The 19,379-nt window shown below is 36.6% G+C and overlaps 1 protein-coding gene across 3 annotated transcripts in view; it reads left to right on the top strand.

Moving 5' to 3' along the window:
* The window catches only part of LOC100368547 (uncharacterized), a 119,767-nt gene that overhangs the window by 48,135 nt on the left and 52,253 nt on the right, over window positions 1–19,379 (top strand). For all 3 annotated transcript variants that reach the window (XM_078005846.2, XM_085501041.1, XM_085501040.1), the window contains exon 8: window positions 18,155–18,427. In XM_078005846.2, coding sequence (XP_077861972.2) covers window positions 18,155–18,427 — 273 coding nt within the window. The remainder of the gene's footprint in view (window positions 1–18,154; window positions 18,428–19,379) is intronic.

The following is a 19,379-nucleotide window of genomic DNA, read 5'->3' as shown; positions in this document are numbered from 1 at the left end:
TGGTTCTCTCTCAGATTTGTTCATTTTGTAATGATATCTTTAGTTCTCTAATTTTGGTGAATATTTTTGTCATTTTTGGTAAAAAGTGATATTTTCGACTTCTTGTTAAAAACCGCAAGTCCAATTGCTTTGATATTACATATGTAGGTACTACATGTGGATCTCTCTCAGATTTGTTCATTTTGTAATGATATCTTTAGTTCTCTAATTTTAATGAATATTTTTGTCATTTTTGGTAAAAAGTGATATTTTCTTCTTGTTAAAAACCACAATCATTTATGGTGAAAAATGATATTTTTGAATTCTTGTTGAAAACAGCAAGTCCCATTGCATTGATACTATGCATATTGTTCATTTTCTAATGATATCTTCTGTTCTTTAATTGAAATGTGCATTGCTAACAGCGGAGCTATCTCAGCCGAGAGGCTGCTTGTTTGGATTTTATCACCCTAGTTTTGATAAATAGTATAAATAAAATATTTCCTTTATTACTCAGTAACATATACCGATACCCATTATGTGCTTACCTTAATTACAGATGGGTTACTGTGGTCAAAATACCATCTTTACTCGATTAATATGCCATTGTGTAAATTACAGAAGCGTTTCTATATTGTATATTCAAAAAACGCGCATTTTAGTAATTTAGTATACAGCTAATGAGTTCGTTGGTTTATATGAACCTATGCGGTACTTGATTTTCACTGAAAATAAAATGAATATTATGACAAATTGGTGAAATGCTGTTTTCTCTGTAGTTGACATGTAAATTATGATAAATTAGTGACAGTAAGTTACACATGTCAACTCAAATCTGAAATTCTCAGCAAAAATTAATTCTATTACACATTGTCAGTTGGTTAGAAATTTTATTATAAAACAGAAATTTAAATCTGAAAACAAATCAGCTTGTTAATTCTGGTGATTATTAGGGATTTAATAGTGTAAAAAAAATAGTGATTGAACCAAAGACACTAGAGACTAGTGTCTTTGATTGAACCAATTATTTTCAATAATGTCTGTAGATCAGTCTCTTTTGTAAAATAATCATATTTTGTTGGTAGTGAGTTGCAAGTTTGTTCATCTGGAAAGATTGTTTCTACAATATAAATTAAGTTTAACACTCTCAGTCTGCCTGCTACTTGCTTAATGTGTTGATTATGTCAAATTACTTTGAAAAGACTTTTGAAGTATTGATGTTACAGTGATTAAGGGAAGAAAATTAGGTACAATTATTGTTGTGGGCTGAATCCTTTGTTGGATGCAGTAAATAATTCAGCCAGAAAAATTATGCAGCAAATTCATCTCAAATAAAACCATGTTGCTCAATGTAGTAGAGCAGTTACTTTGCCATCCTCTAGGCTCTAATTTATCCTTCAGTAGAAAGCAGTTTGGTTGAGCTGTTCAGTTTAAATCAGTCTATAATATTCCCACCTTCCGGGAAATTATTTGGGGATCACATGTCGGTTTTATAAAAAAAAGATAATATTTCATAATAATTGTTTTTTTCATACCATATTTGGTGGTCAACATTCTGCGTATACAGATGATTCAAATCCCCTTAGTTGTCTTTAAACATGACTGTTATAATTAGTTTTTATTTTCATATGAACTTGTATTGATTTTTCTGTCTGTGAAATGATTCAGATTAATTTTATTATTAAATCTGAGACCAACGTTTAATAATAGGGGTAAGAATAAACAACCGTATGTGTGTAATTTACATACATTTGTGTGATAACGATGAAAATATTCATGGTATGGCTGTATTACATGTATGCTAGCAGACCATGTACTATGGTATGGCTGTATTACATGTATGCTAGCAGACCATGTACTATGGTATGGCTGTATTACATGTATGCCAGCAGACCATGTACTATGGTATGGCTGTATTACATGTATGCTAGCAGACCATGTACTATGGTATGGCTGTATTACATGTATGCTAGCAGACCATGTACTATGGCGTGGCTGTATTACATGTATGCTAGCAGACCATGTACTATGGTATGGCTGTATTACATGTATGCTAGCAGACCATGTACTATGGTATGGCTGTATTACATGTATGCTAGCAGACCATGTACTATGGTATGGCTGTATTACATGTATGCTAGCAGACCATGTACTATGGCGTGGCTGTATTACATGTATGCTAGCAGACCATGTACTATGGTATGGCTGTATTACATGTATGCTAGCAGACCATGTACTATGGTATGGCTGTATTACATGTATGCTAGCAGACCATGTACTATGGCGTGGCTGTATTACATGTATGCTAGCAGACCATGTACTATGGTATGGCTGTATTACATGTATGCTAGCAGACCATGTACTATGGTATGGCTTTCTTTTATACTTAAGTGGACCTGACCTGATTTGAACGTTTAGCTTTGGTGTTGTTTAATAACTGTAGAACTGACATGTATACCTTCCTAGTTACTGTTCTGAGTAATCAGAGTTAAAATGACTCAAGATTTGTGTATATTCTTATAAGAGTATATCTATATCCTTAGCCCGTGCTAACCACTGTTTCCACCCCTGTGTGAACACATTTTGGTCTATTCTATTTTCACACATATGATATCTTAGCCTGGGATATTGCACGGACTGAATTAGGTTTTGGTTGAAACCATGAATATTATTTATCTAATTTTCATAATTAGACAATTTTCAGTTGTTCTTATATCTTTAGAGCCATTCAACATATGTAAATGAAACTTGGTATACATAGGTGTTCTGTGATACTGCGCATGCGTGAATTCAATTGTTGTCATGTGACCTTAAGATTGCAAACACACACTTTAAAAACAGGTGTGTAGTTTACCAAATCAATGAGTAAATCCAATCATGGTAAATCTGATAAAAGCCTTCTCATTGATGCTCCGGAAGCAGCCATACACAATCTATACTCTGCCTATTATCTGATAATTTAATAGTCTAGCCCAATTTTATCCATGTGCAATAAAATGTTATTTAAAGCCATTAGGCTTGGTTGTTCTGACATTGTTTAATTAATTCCGAAAGTTGATTCCCTTGCAAAATAAGAAATTATTCTAAAAAAAATACTAGCATCAATCAGTCAATTAACAATTTTTGTTACAATTAAAAATTGTTGTTACCTTACACAAAGTGAACCTGTAATTTTCTCGACATTTTTAACTTGTATAAAATGAGAAGTTGTGTTCATTGGGTTCAAAATAAACAACTTATTTATTTATTGAAAATACATAAAAATGTGCAAATGTTGTGATGACATCATGAGTTTTACCAGTACTTGTGATCTATAGTATCAAGAACCCAAATTCTGGGATCAGAAAGACAGGTGTATGACAGGGCATTATGACCAGGAAATCCTGGTAGGCGTGGCTTGTTAATCTGATGGCCATAGAATTAAATGAACGTCACTAAATGTTTCTGTATAGTTAACCATTTCTACAAAGTTGTACTCCATAGTTTTGACAATTTCCTCATAAACAATTTTTTAAAAAGCTGTTCTTTCTTGAAATAAAAACGTGATTTAATAAAAAAAAACAAGGTCGTATGGCTACCTATATGTATAAAAGTCACTCTTAAATAAAGGAAAAAACAAATCACCACGAAAGTCTACTGCATCCTTAAAACAATTCGTCCAATATGATCAGTATTGAACAGTATTGCCAGTCATAGCTCTTTGTTTAAATGTTTGGAGATTTATTGTTCAATTCATAAGTAAACTTTACATGTGCCACATCCTTTGACGAGCAGTTGAAACAAACCTGGTTCTATTACTGATTTTTGTGCAAAAACACCTGAACTCCATAATTTTGTAAAATAAACTTCAAGAATTAATTGTAAGTTGTCAAGTCAAATAGGGTGTTGAATTCATTGTCATTTCTCATTACTATTTTGTGTATGTCTACTTGTATTTATGTGTCTTTCCACTTGTAAACTGAATCAGTTATATTGTAACTATTAAGATGATACAAGAATTGTAATTTCCTGATTGTGTTCTGGGAATTGTAATTTCCTTATGGCGGGTAAAATTACATGCTTCTGAAACCCCAGCTGCATTTATCCCCAAGTTGTAGATCGAACTATGAATTCACAAAAAAAAAATATTTCAAGTAGGTAGTGTACTTTAGAATCAATATCCTGTGATCAGTAAATATTGTCTTAACATCTTTTTCTTACTTAAATACAATGTATAATCCATATTGAGACAGCAAGCTCCAGATTGTATTGTGGTTTGCTACAGATGAAGTCATTTAAGATAATTTGATTATTCAGCAGTGATTGTAAAATTATATACAAAGAATATGCTTACAATGTTTTTTTACACTTGTTCACATGGCAACAGGGGTTATATATATTACTTCCAAATTATATACAGTTTGACTTACAAACCATGGCAATTTTGTGTTGGACAGTTTGTCCGTCACAACATGGCAATTTGTGTTGGACAGTTTGTCCGTCACACCATGGCAATTTTGTGTTGGACAGTTTGGCTGACAAACCATGGCAATTTTGTGTTGGACAGTTTGGCTGTCACACCATGGCAATTTTGTGTTGGACAGTTTATCCGACAAACCATGGCAATTTTGTGTTGGACAGTTTGGCTGTCACACCATGGCAATTTTGTGTTGGACAGTTTGGCTGTCACACCATGGCAATTTTGCGTTGGACAGTTTGGCTGTCACACCATGGCAATTTTGTGTTGGACAGTTTGGCTGTCACACCATGGCAATTTTGTGTTGGACAGTTTGGCTGTCACACCATGGCAATTTGTGTTGGACAGTTTGGCTGACAAACCATGGCAATTTTGTGTTGGACAGTTTGTCCGACAAACCATGGCAATTTTGCGTTGGACAGTTTGGCTGTCACACCATGGCAATTTTGTGTTGGACAGTTTGGCTGTCACAACATGGCAATTTTGTGTTGGACAGTTTGGCTGTCACACCATGGCAATTTTGTGTTGGACAGTTTGGCTGTCACACCATGGCAATTTTGCGTTGGACAGTTTGTCCGACAAACCATGGCAATTTTGTGTTGGACAGTTTGGCTGACAAACCATGGCAATTTTGCGTTGGACAGTTTGGCTGTCACACCATGGCAATTTTGTGTTGGACAGTTTGGCTGACAAACCATGGCAATTTTGTGTTGGACAGTTTGGCTGTCACACCATGGCAATTTTGTGTTGGACAGTTTGGCTGACAAACCATGGCAATTTTGTGTTGGACAGTTTGGCTGTCACACCATGGCAATTTGTGTTGGACAGTTTGGCTGTCACACCATGGCAATTTTGTGTTGGACAGTTTGGCTGACAAACCATGGCAATTTTGTGTTGGACAGTTTGGCTGTCACACCATGGCAATTTTGTGTTGGACAGTTTGGCTGTCACACCATGGCAATTTTGTGTTGGACAGTTTGGCCGTCACACCATGGCAATTTTGTGTTGGACAGTTTGGCTGACAAACCATGGCAATTTTGTGTTGGACAGTTTGGCTGTCACACCATGGCAATTTTGTGTTGGACAGTTTGGCTGTCACACCATGGCAATTTTGTGTTGGACAGTTTGGCTGACAAACCATGGCAATTTTGTGTTGGACAGTTTGGCTGTCACACCATGGCAATTTTGTGTTGGACAGTTTGGCTGTCACACCATGGCAATTTTGTGTTGGACAGTTTGGCTGTCACACCATGGCAATTTTGTGTTGGACAGTTTGGCTGTCACACCATGGCAATTTTGTGTTGGACAGTTTGGCTGACAAACCATGGCAATTTTGTGTTGGACAGTTTGGCTGTCACACCATGGCAATTTTGTGTTCGACAGTTTGGCTGTCACACCATGGCAATTTTGTGTTGGACAGTTTGGCTGACAAACCATGGCAATTTTGTGTTGGACAGTTTATCCGACAAACCATGGCAATTTTGTGTTGGACAGTTTGGCTGACAAACCATGGCAATTTTGTGTTGGACAGTTTGGCTGTCACACCATGGCAATTTTGTGTTGGACAGTTTGGCTGTCACACCATGGCAATTTTGTGTTGGACAGTTTGGCTGACAAACCATGGCAATTTTGTGTTGGACAGTTTGGCTGTCACACCATGGCAATTTTGTGTTGGACAGTTTGGCTGTCACACCATGGCAATTTTGTGTTGGACAGTTTGGCTGACAAACCATGGCAATTTTGTGTTCGACAGTTTGGCTGTCACACCATGGCAATTTTGTGTTGAACAGTTTGTCCGACAAACCATGGCAATTTTGTGTTGGACAGTTTGGCTGACAAACCATGGCAATTTTGTGTTGGACAGTTTGGCTGTCACACCATGGCAATTTTGTGTTCGACAGTTTGGCTGACAAACCATGGCAATTTTGTGTTGGACAGTTTGGCTGTCACACCATGGCAATTTTGTGTTGGACAGTTTGGCTGACAAACCATGGCAATTTTGTGTTCGACAGTTTGGCTGTCACACCATGGCAATTTTGTGTTGAACAGTTTGTCCGACAAACCATGGCAATTTTGTGTTGGACAGTTTGGCTGACAAACCATGGCAATTTTGTGTTGGACAGTTTGGCTGTCACACCATGGCAATTTTGTGTTGGACAGTTTGGCTGTCAAACCATGGCAATTTTGTGTTGGACAGTTTGGCTGACAAACCATGGCAATTTTGTGTTGGACAGTTTGGCTGTCACACCATGGCAATTTTGTGTTCGACAGTTTGGCTGACAAACCATGGCAATTTTGTGTTGGACAGTTTGGCTGTCACACCATGGCAATTTTGCGTTGGACAGTTTGGCTGTCACACCATGGCAATTTTGTGTTGGACAGTTTGGCTGACAAACCATGGCAATTTTGTGTTGGACAGTTTGGCTGTCACACCATGGCAATTTTGTGTTGGACAGTTTGGCTGACAAACCATGGCAATTTTGTGTTGGACAGTTTGGCTGTCACACCATGGCAATTTTGTGTTGGACAGTTTATCCGACAAACCATGGCAATTTTGTGTTGGACAGTTTGGCTGTCACACCATGGCAATTTTGTGTTGGACAGTTTGGCTGTCACACCATGGCAATTTTGTGTTGGACAGTTTGGCTGTCACACCATGGCAATTTTGTGTTGGACAGTTTGGCTGACAAACCATGGCAATTTTGTGTTGGACAGTTTGGCTGTCACACAATGGCAATTTTGTGTTGGACAGTTTGGCTGTCACACCATGGCAATTTTGTGTTGGACAGTTTGGCTGTCACACCATGGCAATTTTGTATTGGACAGTTTGTCCGACAAACCATGGCAATTTGTGTTGGACAGTTTATCCGACAAACCATGGCAATTTGTGTTGGACAGTTTGGCTGTCACACCATGGCAATTTTGTGTTGGACAGTTTGGCTGTCACACCATGGCAATTTTGTGTTGGACAGTTTGTCCGACAAACCATGGCAATTTGTGTTGGACAGTTTATCCGACAAACCATGGCAATTTGTGTTGGACAGTTTGGCTGTCACACCATGGCAATTTTGTGTTGGACAGTTTGGCTGTCACACCATGGCAATTTTGTGTTGGACAGTTTGGCTGTCACACCATGGCAATTTTGCATTGGACAGTTTGGCTGTCACACCATGGCAATTTTGTGTTGGACAGTTTGGCTGTCACACCATGGCAATTTTGTGTTGGACAGTTTGGCTGTCACACCATGGCAATTTTGTGTTGGACAGTTTGGCTGTCACACCATGGCAATTTTGTGTTGGACAGTTTGGCTGACAAACCATGGCAATTTTGTGTTGGACAGTTTGGCTGTCACACCATGGCAATTTTGTGTTGGACAGTTTGGCTGTCACACCATGGCAATTTTGTGTTGGACAGTTTGGCTGTCACACCATGGCAATTTTGTGTTGGACAGTTTGGCTGACAAACCATGGCAATTTTGTGTTGGACAGTTTGGCTGTCACACCATGGCAATTTTGTGTTGGACAGTTTGGCTGACAAACCATGGCAATTTTGTGTTGGACAGTTTGGCTGACAAACCATGGCAATTTTGTGTTGGACAGTTTGGCTGTCACACCATGGCAATTTTGCGTTGGACAGTTTGGCTGTCACACCATGGCAATTTTGTGTTGGACAGTTTGGCTGACAAACCATGGCAATTTTGTGTTGGACAGTTTGGCTGTCACACCATGGCAATTTTGTGTTGGACAGTTTGGCTGTCACACCATGGCAATTTTGCGTTGGACAGTTTGGCTGTCACACCATGGCAATTTTGTGTTGGACAGTTTGGCTGTCACACCATGGCAATTTTGTGTTGGACAGTTTGGCTGTCACACCATGGCAATTTTGTGTTGGACAGTTTGGCTGTCACACCATGGCAATTTTGCATTGGACAGTTTGGCTGTCACACCATGGCAATTTTGCATTGGACAGTTTGGCTGTCACACCATGGCAATTTTGTGTTGGACAGTTTGGCTGTCACACCATGGCAATTTTGTGTTGGACAGTTTGGCTGTCACACCATGGCAATTTTGTGTTGGACAGTTTGGCTGTCACACCATGGCAATTTTGTGTTGGACAGTTTGGCTGTCACACCATGGCAATTTTGTGTTGGACAGTTTGGCTGTCACACCATGGCAATTTTGCGTTGGACAGTTTGGCTGTCACACCATGGCAATTTTGTGTTGGACAGTTTGGCTGTCACACCATGGCAATTTTGCATTGGACAGTTTGGCTGTCACACCATGGCAATTTTGCGTTGGACAGTTTGGCTGTCACACCATGGCAATTTTGTGTTGGACAGTTTGGCTGTCACACCATGGCAATTTTGTGTTGGACAGTTTGGCTGTCACACCATGGCAATTTTGTGTTGGACAGTTTGGCTGACAAACCATGGCAATTTTGTGTTGGACAGTTTGGCTGTCACACCATGGCAATTTTGCGTTGGACAGTTTGGCTGTCACACCATGGCAATTTTGTGTTGGACAGTTTGGCTGACAAACCATGGCAATTTTGTGTTGGACAGTTTGGCTGACAAACCATGGCAATTTTGCGTTGGACAGTTTGGCTGTCACACCATGGCAATTTTGTGTTGGACAGTTTGGCTGACAAACCATGGCAATTTTGTGTTGGACAGTTTGGCTGTCACACCATGGCAATTTTGCATTGGACAGTTTGGCTGACAAACCATGGCAATTTTGTGTTGGACAGTTTGGCTGTCACACCATGGCAATTTTGTGTTGGACAGTTTGGCTGTCACACCATGGCAATTTGTGTTGGACAGTTTATCCGACAAACCATGGCAATTTTGTGTTGGACAGTTTGGCTGTCACACCATGGCAATTTTGTGTTGGACAGTTTGGCTGACAAACCATGGCAATTTTGCGTTGGACAGTTTGGCTGTCACACCATGGCAATTTTGTGTTGGACAGTTTGGCTGACAAATCATGGCAATTTTGTGTTGGACAGTTTGGCTGTCACACCATGGCAATTTTGTGTTGGACAGTTTGGCTGACAAACCATGGCAATTTTGCGTTGGACAGTTTGGCTGTCACACCATGGCAATTTTGTGTTGGACAGTTTGGCTGACAAACCATGGCAATTTTGTGTTGGACAGTTTGGCTGACAAACCATGGCAATTTTGCGTTGGACAGTTTGGCTGTCACACCATGGCAATTTTGTGTTGGACAGTTTGGCTGTCACACCATGGCAATTTTGTGTTGGACAGTTTGGCTGTCACACCATGGCAATTTTGTGTTGGACAGTTTGGCTGTCACACCATGGCAATTTTGTGTTCGACAGTTTGTCCGACAAACCATGGCAATTTTGTGTTGGACAGTTTGGCTGTCACACCATGGCAATTTTGTGTTCGACAGTTTGGCTGACAAACCATGGCAATTTGTGTTGGACAGTTTGGCTGTCACACCATGGCAATTTTGTGTTCGACAGTTTGGCTGACAAACCATGGCAATTTGTGTTGGACAGTTTGGCTGTCACACCATGGCAATTTTGTGTTCGACAGTTTGGCTGACAAACCATGGCAATTTGTGTTGGACAGTTTGGCTGTCACACCATGGCAATTTTGTGTTGGACAGTTTGGCTGACAAACCATGGCAATTTTGTGTTGGACAGTTTGGCTGTCACACCATGGCAATTTTGTGTTCGACAGTTTGGCTGACAAACCATGGCAATTTTGTGTTGGACAGTTTGGCTGTCACACCATGGCAATTTTGTGTTGGACAGTTTGGCTGACAAACCATGGCAATTTTGTGTTGGACAGTTTGGCTGTCACACCATGGCAATTTTGTGTTGGACAGTTTGGCTGTCACACCATGGCAATTTTGTGTTGGACAGTTTGGCTGTCACACCATGGCAATTTTGTGTTGGACAGTTTGGCTGACAAACCATGGCAATTTTGTGTTGGACAGTTTGGCTGTCACACCATGGCAATTTTGTGTTGGACAGTTTGGCTGTCACACCATGGCAATTTTGTGTTGGACAGTTTGGCTGTCACACCATGGCAATTTTGTGTTGGACAGTTTGGCTGTCACACCATGGCAATTTTGTGTTGGACAGTTTGGCTGTCACACCATGGCAATTTTGTGTTGGACAGTTTGGCTGTCACACAATGGCAATTTTGCATTGGACAGTTTGGCTGTCACACCATGGCAATTTTGCATTGGACAGTTTGGCTGTCACACCATGGCAATTTTGTGTTGGACAGTTTGGCTGTCACACCATGGCAATTTTGTGTTCGACAGTTTGGCTGTCACACCATGGCAATTTTGTGTTGGACAGTTTGGCTGTCTTGCAGTTTGTCTTGCTCTCCTACAGGTATGTCTATTTCCTCTTATGCTAGGGCATATTTGAACCAAGTCCTGGATAATCTCGGTATGTTGTCTCAGTAAAAGATAATTAAGACAATGGGGCAGTTATTAAAATCACAGTCAAAATAAAACACATTAGCTTTACATATACTGTAAAATACTTAATTTTCACTTGTAATTTATTTTCGCTATTTTCGCTTAAGGGATGATTCAAGGAAAATAAACTCCACACAAAAAATTAATTCCAGCTATAAAGTATTTCACAGTATCCAGGTACTTCTAGTTAAAGTGGATGACAAAATTACTGCATCAGTTAATACACTGGATGTTTGAACAAACAGGCTGGACACAATACAAACCATTAGATGCATTATGTGATTCTGTATACATACTAATAAATTATTTAGTTAATGACTTGTAGATCAAAACCATAGAAGGCACATCTTGGGGACCTCTGTAGCACTTAAGGAAGTGTACTGAAATAAAAAAAAATAAGAATTTTGCAACACAATTCGTACAGATAATAATTAAGAATAAGTGAATATATTTTGAATATTGATAAAAGAAATTCCCAATAGACCACTGACATCCTTGATTATAAATTGTGAGAACAGCTTCTTTTTAATTCCATAAATATTCAGTAGATATTCAAATGCAAATTGAGCTTTTAAACTCAGATATTCTCTTTATATATGTCGACAAATTGGCATTCTTCATGATAGTAACGGAATAATTTAATATTGAAGGTCATGAAATACTGGCTTATATTTTTGATAGTAAAAATTTGTCTGATTTATGATTTTTGTGAAAGACTACTACTCTTTGTTGTAAAAACCCCAATAAAACATATTTTCATGTCTACAAAATTTGGTGAAAATTTATCTTGCACTAGTGTTGGGTGCACAGAACTTGATTACATAATGCATGTTTATGGTGACTCTGGCAGTATGTTTTGTGTGCCACTTTGTTTTATTGCGAAGCACACAATGGGAGTCTTTGCAGTTAGTGTGTGTGTGTGTGTGTGTGTGTGTGTGTCCGTCTGTTCCTCTGATATCTCAAGAACCATACATTGATTTTTGATGAAACTTGGTGCATAGATGCTCTGGGCCAATGCGCAGATTTGATTAGGTTTTGGTAAAAATCCATGCATATTAATTACCTAATTTGCATAATGATTAATCAATTTTTGGCTTTTCCACTGATATCTCAAGTAGTAATCATCACATTTTAATAAAACTTGGTATATAGATGTCATAGGACACTGCACAGACCTGATAGTTTTTAGGGTAATATCAGTACATATTAATTACCTAATTTGCATAATTAATTAATTTTCAGCTTTTGATATTTCAAGTAGTAATCATCACATTTCAATGAAACTTGGTACATAGATGTCATAGGGCACTGCACAGACCTGACAGTTTTTAGGGTAATATCAGTACATATTAATTACCAAATTTGCATAATTAATTAATTTTCAGCTTTTGATATTTGAAGTAGTTATCATCACATTTTAAAAAAACTTGGTACATAAATGTCATAGGGCACTGCACAGACCTGATAGTTTTAGGGTAATATCAGTTCATATTAATTACCTAATTTGCATAATTAATTTATTTTCAGCTTTTGATATTTCAAGTAGTAATCTTCACATTTCAATGAAACTTGGTACATAGTTACTCAAAGACTGTGCAGAGACCTGATTAGTTTTAGGGTAAATATTTGTGCATATTAATCAACTTATTAGCATAATTAGTTAATTTTGTCCATGAATGTTCCACTGACATACATGTTTAAAGAACCACCAATTGGATTTTTAATGAAACTTTTAAAGAGTACTCATCATCACATTTCAATGAACATAGGACTATGCAGAGACCTAATTAGTTTTTGGTAAATATTTATGCTTATTAATCACCTAATTAATTAACACTGACAATAGACAGGCCTGATTAATTTTGGGTTGAAATTTGTTAATATTAATTCTCTAATAATAATTCATAGTTTTTTTGTTCTAATCACATTTTAATGAAACATGGTTCTCATTTTTCCATCAATATCTCAAATACAAGTAATTTTGAATTAATTTTTAATGTGTCTTCAATACTCTCAGCACACAGGAGATCTTTCTAAGCTTTCTTTGATATCCATTTAAATTTTTTTTTTAAGTGATGTAATAAAATAAATTTGAACTTGTTCATCATCTTATTGAAACTTTTCTCATCCAAGCATCTTTCAAAATCCATGAAAGTTGTTGACCAGAATTTGGAAATGTCTAACTGAAAACGATTATGCTGTTCGCTTGGTTACAAATTAATCTCATCCTGAAAACACTGATGATTTAAATTTCTGATTGATCTATGAATGCATTTGAGGAAAATTATAATCAAAGACCAGATAATGTATGCTTTATTTACCATGTAAATTCACTTTGTACGCATATAACATCACACTTTAAATGTCATTGACAGTCACAAATTAAACACGATGTAAAAAAAGGGCAATAAGTTGAATTCAGAACATACAATTTTTTTTTCACTATGCAAAATCCATATTGTGTTGTGCTAAAAAAGATGCAAGATCTAGCCGTCAGCTACTTGTGTCATACTGTGTGTTTTTTCTCTCCTCCACTGATTGGCATTGGCAAGCAATGTACATACTCACAGTATGGTAACAGCTTGTAGTATGTCATAAGGGTCAAAGGTCATTGTATTTAGCGTGAAAACCCAACAATTCAGTCACTAGTACACGTGTATACATCAATCTGTCTTTTCAAATGTTAAATAATTATCAGTATTACAACAATTAGACATGTGATTCCAGCCATCTCTTTCAGTAAGCGATTATTTATTTTATTTTCTATCTGTTTTATCTGCTTCTCATCAGTGCACAATAGTATTATGGCTATAAACCATCATATTCCCACTTTTCTCGTGCTGCATATAACCTTGTTTTCAGTAATACTGTTATGGAACAATTAAATTATTCTCATTCATTTCAAGACTAAACATTTTCAAACCCAGGTACATGTAGTACAATATTAAATTAGTGTTAAATGAAGCATGCATATTATTTTCCATCATTACTACCATTATTGGTGTACATTTGTTTTGCTTTTAGATTGATTGTTGTGCTTTTCCTTAGCTTATTAAATACTAAACAATACTATAGCTGTAAGTACCCTGCAGTTAGGTTTTCAAGGTGAAAGGAATTCATATATTATACATGACAATGCATGACAACATCTATACACACCATATTTTGTCAAGCTGTTCTAGATATGTTCCCTGTTTATTAAAGATGCCTATTGATACAAATATGGACAGCATTGTCAGCATGATATAGTTAACAGGATTGCTTAGTTCATCTGTCATTTTCTATATATCAAAGATCTAAAGAATATAGAACTACTTATCATAATAGTAATGCTTTCTATATTGCTGAATTACTATCTAGTGCACAATGTACACATGGACAGAATATTTTTAGTGTAAATTATTTGATGTAGTTTTGAAGGACAAAAATTACTTAATGCGATGTTATTTTGGCAAAATATATTAAACTATATTGATGCCCATTTACATTTTTTTATGGAAATGTATGCAACATTGGGAGATATTGCATGGCAGTCGTCGTTGATATTAACACCATGTGTATTATGGTTTGACCAAATAACTGTTAATTTGCAGAGTGACATTGATATGTATACTATAGGTCAAGCAAAATATTACTATTAATTATTGCTGTCATTTTAATAATGAGAAACATGCACTATAGGTTGACTACATGCTTTCCCTGTCAAAATATGTGAAAATGGGACTGCTAATGATTTTGTATGTTTTCCCTATTGTGAGGGTTTGCACCATATGTCTGTAGTACAAAACATGTGTAATCTACCTTGAGTTCATGTTATTGAACTTGTAAACATTCTTTTTGGCTGAGTAGCTTCCATGTTTCTGATACTATACAAGTAGTTTCCATGTTTCAGATACTATACGTTTGACAGCTCATAATTACATGACTTCAATGATATTTGCTACGTTCTCACGGCAGCATTCTATCAGCCGAACTTCCGCTCCTCCCATCGATTAACAGGAGATTATCTTCAATGCGTTCACACGGTCGGGCCGAACAAGAGCTGCGATCTGCCAGAGTTCAATTCATTTCGATCAGAGCCAAGCGGAACAGTGCACTCAAAAAAACGGCTCGAGCCTTAGGGCTCTGATAAAATGCTGTCGTGTGAACATAGCGATTATTTTTCACCTATCATTCTTATCTTGGTCTTGTTTTGTCAGCAAATTAACTTTAATATGCTAAATATTTAACCAGTTATCTTTAAATAAACTTTGATTTGTGATAAAACCATGCACAGAGATGAAAAAATCAAATACTGTGAGGGGATTGTCCAGTTGGTGACTTCCTTGGTTGAGCATTTACAATTGTTATACTGTACCGGTATGTATTGCTTGTATTGCTAGGCACACATGTATCAATTCAGCATAGTTGAATAGTTATAGTGCATTTGCACCATTTTGATTTTTAAATAACCGATTGACATTTTTAAATTTGACATCTATCTGTGGTATTCATTTTCAAATTTGAAGTTTGGGCTTTTTATCTGACAGTGTTATTTTCTTCAGCTGTGTGCAGTGTGCTGTGTGCACCTTGCATTTCGTCCTTTATATCAGTGATAGGTCAAAGTTCAATGACGGCATAACCTTTTTGTTTTCATGTTGGGAGAGGTACTCTGTAATCATTCAGAATAATCAATATAGTAAATTGAAATATAACACTGTAGAATAGAACATGCAAGGAATCCTATACTAGAATACAAGACGTACTGTCTCCTTTGCATTATGAGGGTCAATTTATTTCTTCCTGAATGCCCCAAAGACATTCTGCTCATATTCATATTAACATTTGAATAATATAGTTGTAGTTATAATAATTGAATTTATGATGAAGTTGTGCGTCAATAAAAATAGATACTGTGGAATACTTTATTTTCGCTGGAATTAATTTTCGCTGAAAAGGATTTTTGGGCGTTTTGCTTGGAATTTATTTTCACTGATTTTTCATGAGTTTAATGTGAAATATAGGAAAAAAAGTATATTCGCTGGATTTTATTTTCACAGAATCATCCCTTCAGCGAAAATAGCGAAAATAAATTCCAAGCGAAAATAAAGTATTCTACAGTAATAGTTTTTGTGATATATTGATGGAGTTGTTTATATAGTTGCCATGGCATCCACATTCACTCAATAGTTACCATCTCTATTAACTTTTCTCTCTTTCTCTCGGTGATGCAGATAATTTTCTTCTTAGTATTTAATTTAAAACTATTGAATATTATTTTAATATTTGATTGACTGACAGGAAAATTAAGTTGGGAATGAAAAACATTATTTACTTGATGTTCACTTACCACACTGCAACATAATTTCTATGTTTTCTATTTTGGGCTGTTTTGTCTCAATATATGTCGTATGTCTAGAACACAATTTTATTTAACACACCTCAGTGACTCAAGAATATAATGTAGTGTATTACCAAATCTTGTTGTCAGATATCTGTTATACATATAGTAGAAATCTATTTTGAATACTTGCTGATGAGTTAACAAGTCTGAATGTTGTTTAGTAAGTGGTCGTGGAGGTCTTCTTTGACAGGATAATAGTTGTGACATTTAAACATTACAATTCCGGTAATGTCCCATTAGTAAATTGTTCAGAAATTTTTAAATTCAGAGACACAGTCTGCGCTATTCACATCGACATTGTACTGTAATTTTCTAATTGCAGTTCATATAATGCAGTAATACTATTACCGTAAGTTAAAGGGACGGGTTGACAACTGTGTAATCGCAAGAATTAAGACCTAAGTATCGATAACAACACATGCTAAAATGCAAAGTCTAGTGGGTTGGCGCTTATTTGTAAATGACATGCAATGGTAATCTGTCGTATGTGCAGTTGACAACTCCCTCCTGCTTTATTTATAATTGTAATTAAAAGATATGGGTTAAAGAGATGCTAAAAGAGGTGGAATGGGTCAGCCCATTTCACACCAGAAATTTAGGATTTTCAGAATCTGTCAGAAATTGTCTGAACGGTGTGTTTTATTCGACGTTTGGGGTGTGGACATATGTGGATATAAGAACAGCAGCGAGTCTGAAAAACACCAAGTACCAAGTTTCCTGATGTATTCTTCAAATCTTAGGCGTCCTCATTAGATTGTTGTATTGTATTGTATTTATATCAAACTGCACTACATGTATATCTGGCACAGTAATGTTTGTGTTTCTGGATTGTATCGACTTTGTTTGCTGGACTCTCATATCACTGGTTTTGCATAGCGTGGCGTACTGTTCAACAGTTCAGAATGTCACATTGTTCATTCTCTCTATCATGATAGATGTGTAGTGTCTTAGAACTGGTTGGTTTACAGAGTCTGTCAGACGGGTTAGTCGTTAGTTGGTTGCCAAATGGACTCAAGGTGGAATTGACAAAATCCAAGGTTTGTGTGGTTCACATTAACGGACTGATGTCTCACCACTTTTTGATGTGACACATAGAAATTGATATGCATGGTGTTTTTGCTGTGTTTTTTAGTTTGGTGTCTTGTAGTATTAGTTTTACTTTTGTTGGCACAGCATGATTTTTTCATAAAAATGTATATTTTATTTCTGTTTAATTATTACTATTCTAACAAGTTTTGATATGAATTACTCAAAGTACAATTTCAAGTTTCATGGTAGTTGGCAGTGTTATAAAAAAGATCAATATGTAAACAACTGCCATGATTGTTGACATAATAAATTATTTCCATATTTTCAATTAACATTGGAAGACTCAAAAACAAAGTGTGCTGTATTACACTCTATAATATATAATAAAACCATACGTACTTGAGGGGCAGTAATAATGATAATAACAAAATTTAAATCAAAATATAGGAAAGCTGAAATGATTTTAATGACTGGAATAAATGTTAAAGTTAATTAATAACAGACACAGGTCATTAAATGATTAACAAATTTTGCCCAATCTCTTTGCAACATTTTGTCTTGAAAAATGTGAATCAAACTCCAACTCGCTGAGGTGTAGCAAGTTTTAAGATACCTCAGTTCATTATTTTGAAGTCCATTTCTAATTTTCTTTTTTGATGTACAGGAAACCACTCGTTATTTATGCAAGTACATGGACTTCTAATTCAGCTAAATATGCATGATCACGGTTATATCCCCCCTCCCAAATAAATAAAATAATAGATCAAAAGAATTTTTCCCAAAGTTCAAAAATTGATAAAGGTTGTCCTACCATACTAACTGCAACTGTATTTTTACTCTGTTCTTCAGCTTGATTCTCTGCGGGCTGAGTTTGAAAGCCAGATGCAAAGACTACAAGAAGAACTGGACACAGAGAGACAACACCAGTTGGGTACAGTGAAGTCGGTGCATGAACGAGAACGCAGCCGGGAATTACAGGAAATGAAAGAGGAACACCAGAAGGAAATGGACGCATTGCGAGAAGATATGGACGTCAAACATCATGATATATTCGATGAAATGCTAAAGAAGGTGGATGAGAACCATGAGGAGGAGATCAGACAGATGCAGATAGATTCAGAGGTAAGTGGACATGACTGTTTCCTTACATCACTTCATATTATCAGGTCAGTTTGATTTTCAATTGAGTTCATTGAAAGATTTTGATTCAGAATTGTAGACACCAGCTTCATTCAAAGTATTATGTAAATTATGCTAGTGTGACTACTCCCTGACCATGTGGGTATATCGGTTGACGATGGCAATAAAATAAATTCAACAAATGTCAAATATTGTCAACTTTCACAAAATAAGTCTATATTTTCTCAAACATTTTCAACAAGACCTGTAGGCTAAAGTCGTGTCCATTTTGGTCCAAAATTAACAGAATTTTATTCAAGAATGTGAAAAATCATGACATTTAGAGTATTATTCTATTCCATGTACTTTCTTATCTCCTTGGTGATCAAGTCATCAGAATTTAACAAAGTGGATTGGATGACATTTAGATCGTGATGCATGGAAGACGCAGATGCAGATGGCTGCATGTGTTATTAAAACAGTTGTGTGTAATATAAACAACAAATGTAAAAGTTCATGATAGTGATAATGTGTTGCATTATGTCAGCAACTAACTAGCTTTTTAAAACCCAAGTGGCTGACATCAGGATTCAAATTATGACAAATCATTTACAATGTGTTCAGAAATTTGCTGTTTATTATTCCCTGCCCGAACAAACTTCAAAACGGGGACTCATAATTCAGTCTCCATCCAGAGTTATATTTCAGAACCCTGTGGACCAAATCTGTTCATTCTTTTTACATGTCTAGTACTTTATCTGGGACACACTGGTTTACAGCCATCTTTTTATGCATGCTTTGTCAGTTTTTGTTCAACTTTGGTACCGGTACATACAGTGTACATTTTAGATTACATGTCTATGACAAATCGTTTCGTGATCAGATCAAAGATTGCTGACTGGCGGCCATCTTGCTTTTTGACCGTACTACTACATCTCCAAAGCTTAGAAACCAT

The sequence above is a fragment of the Saccoglossus kowalevskii genome, chromosome 7 (genome assembly GCF_978046115.1).
Source record: "Saccoglossus kowalevskii chromosome 7, keSacKowa6.1, whole genome shotgun sequence".
NCBI classification, from domain to species: Eukaryota; Metazoa; Hemichordata; class Enteropneusta; family Harrimaniidae; genus Saccoglossus; species Saccoglossus kowalevskii.
This window is presented reverse-complemented; position numbering and strand designations above follow the sequence as displayed.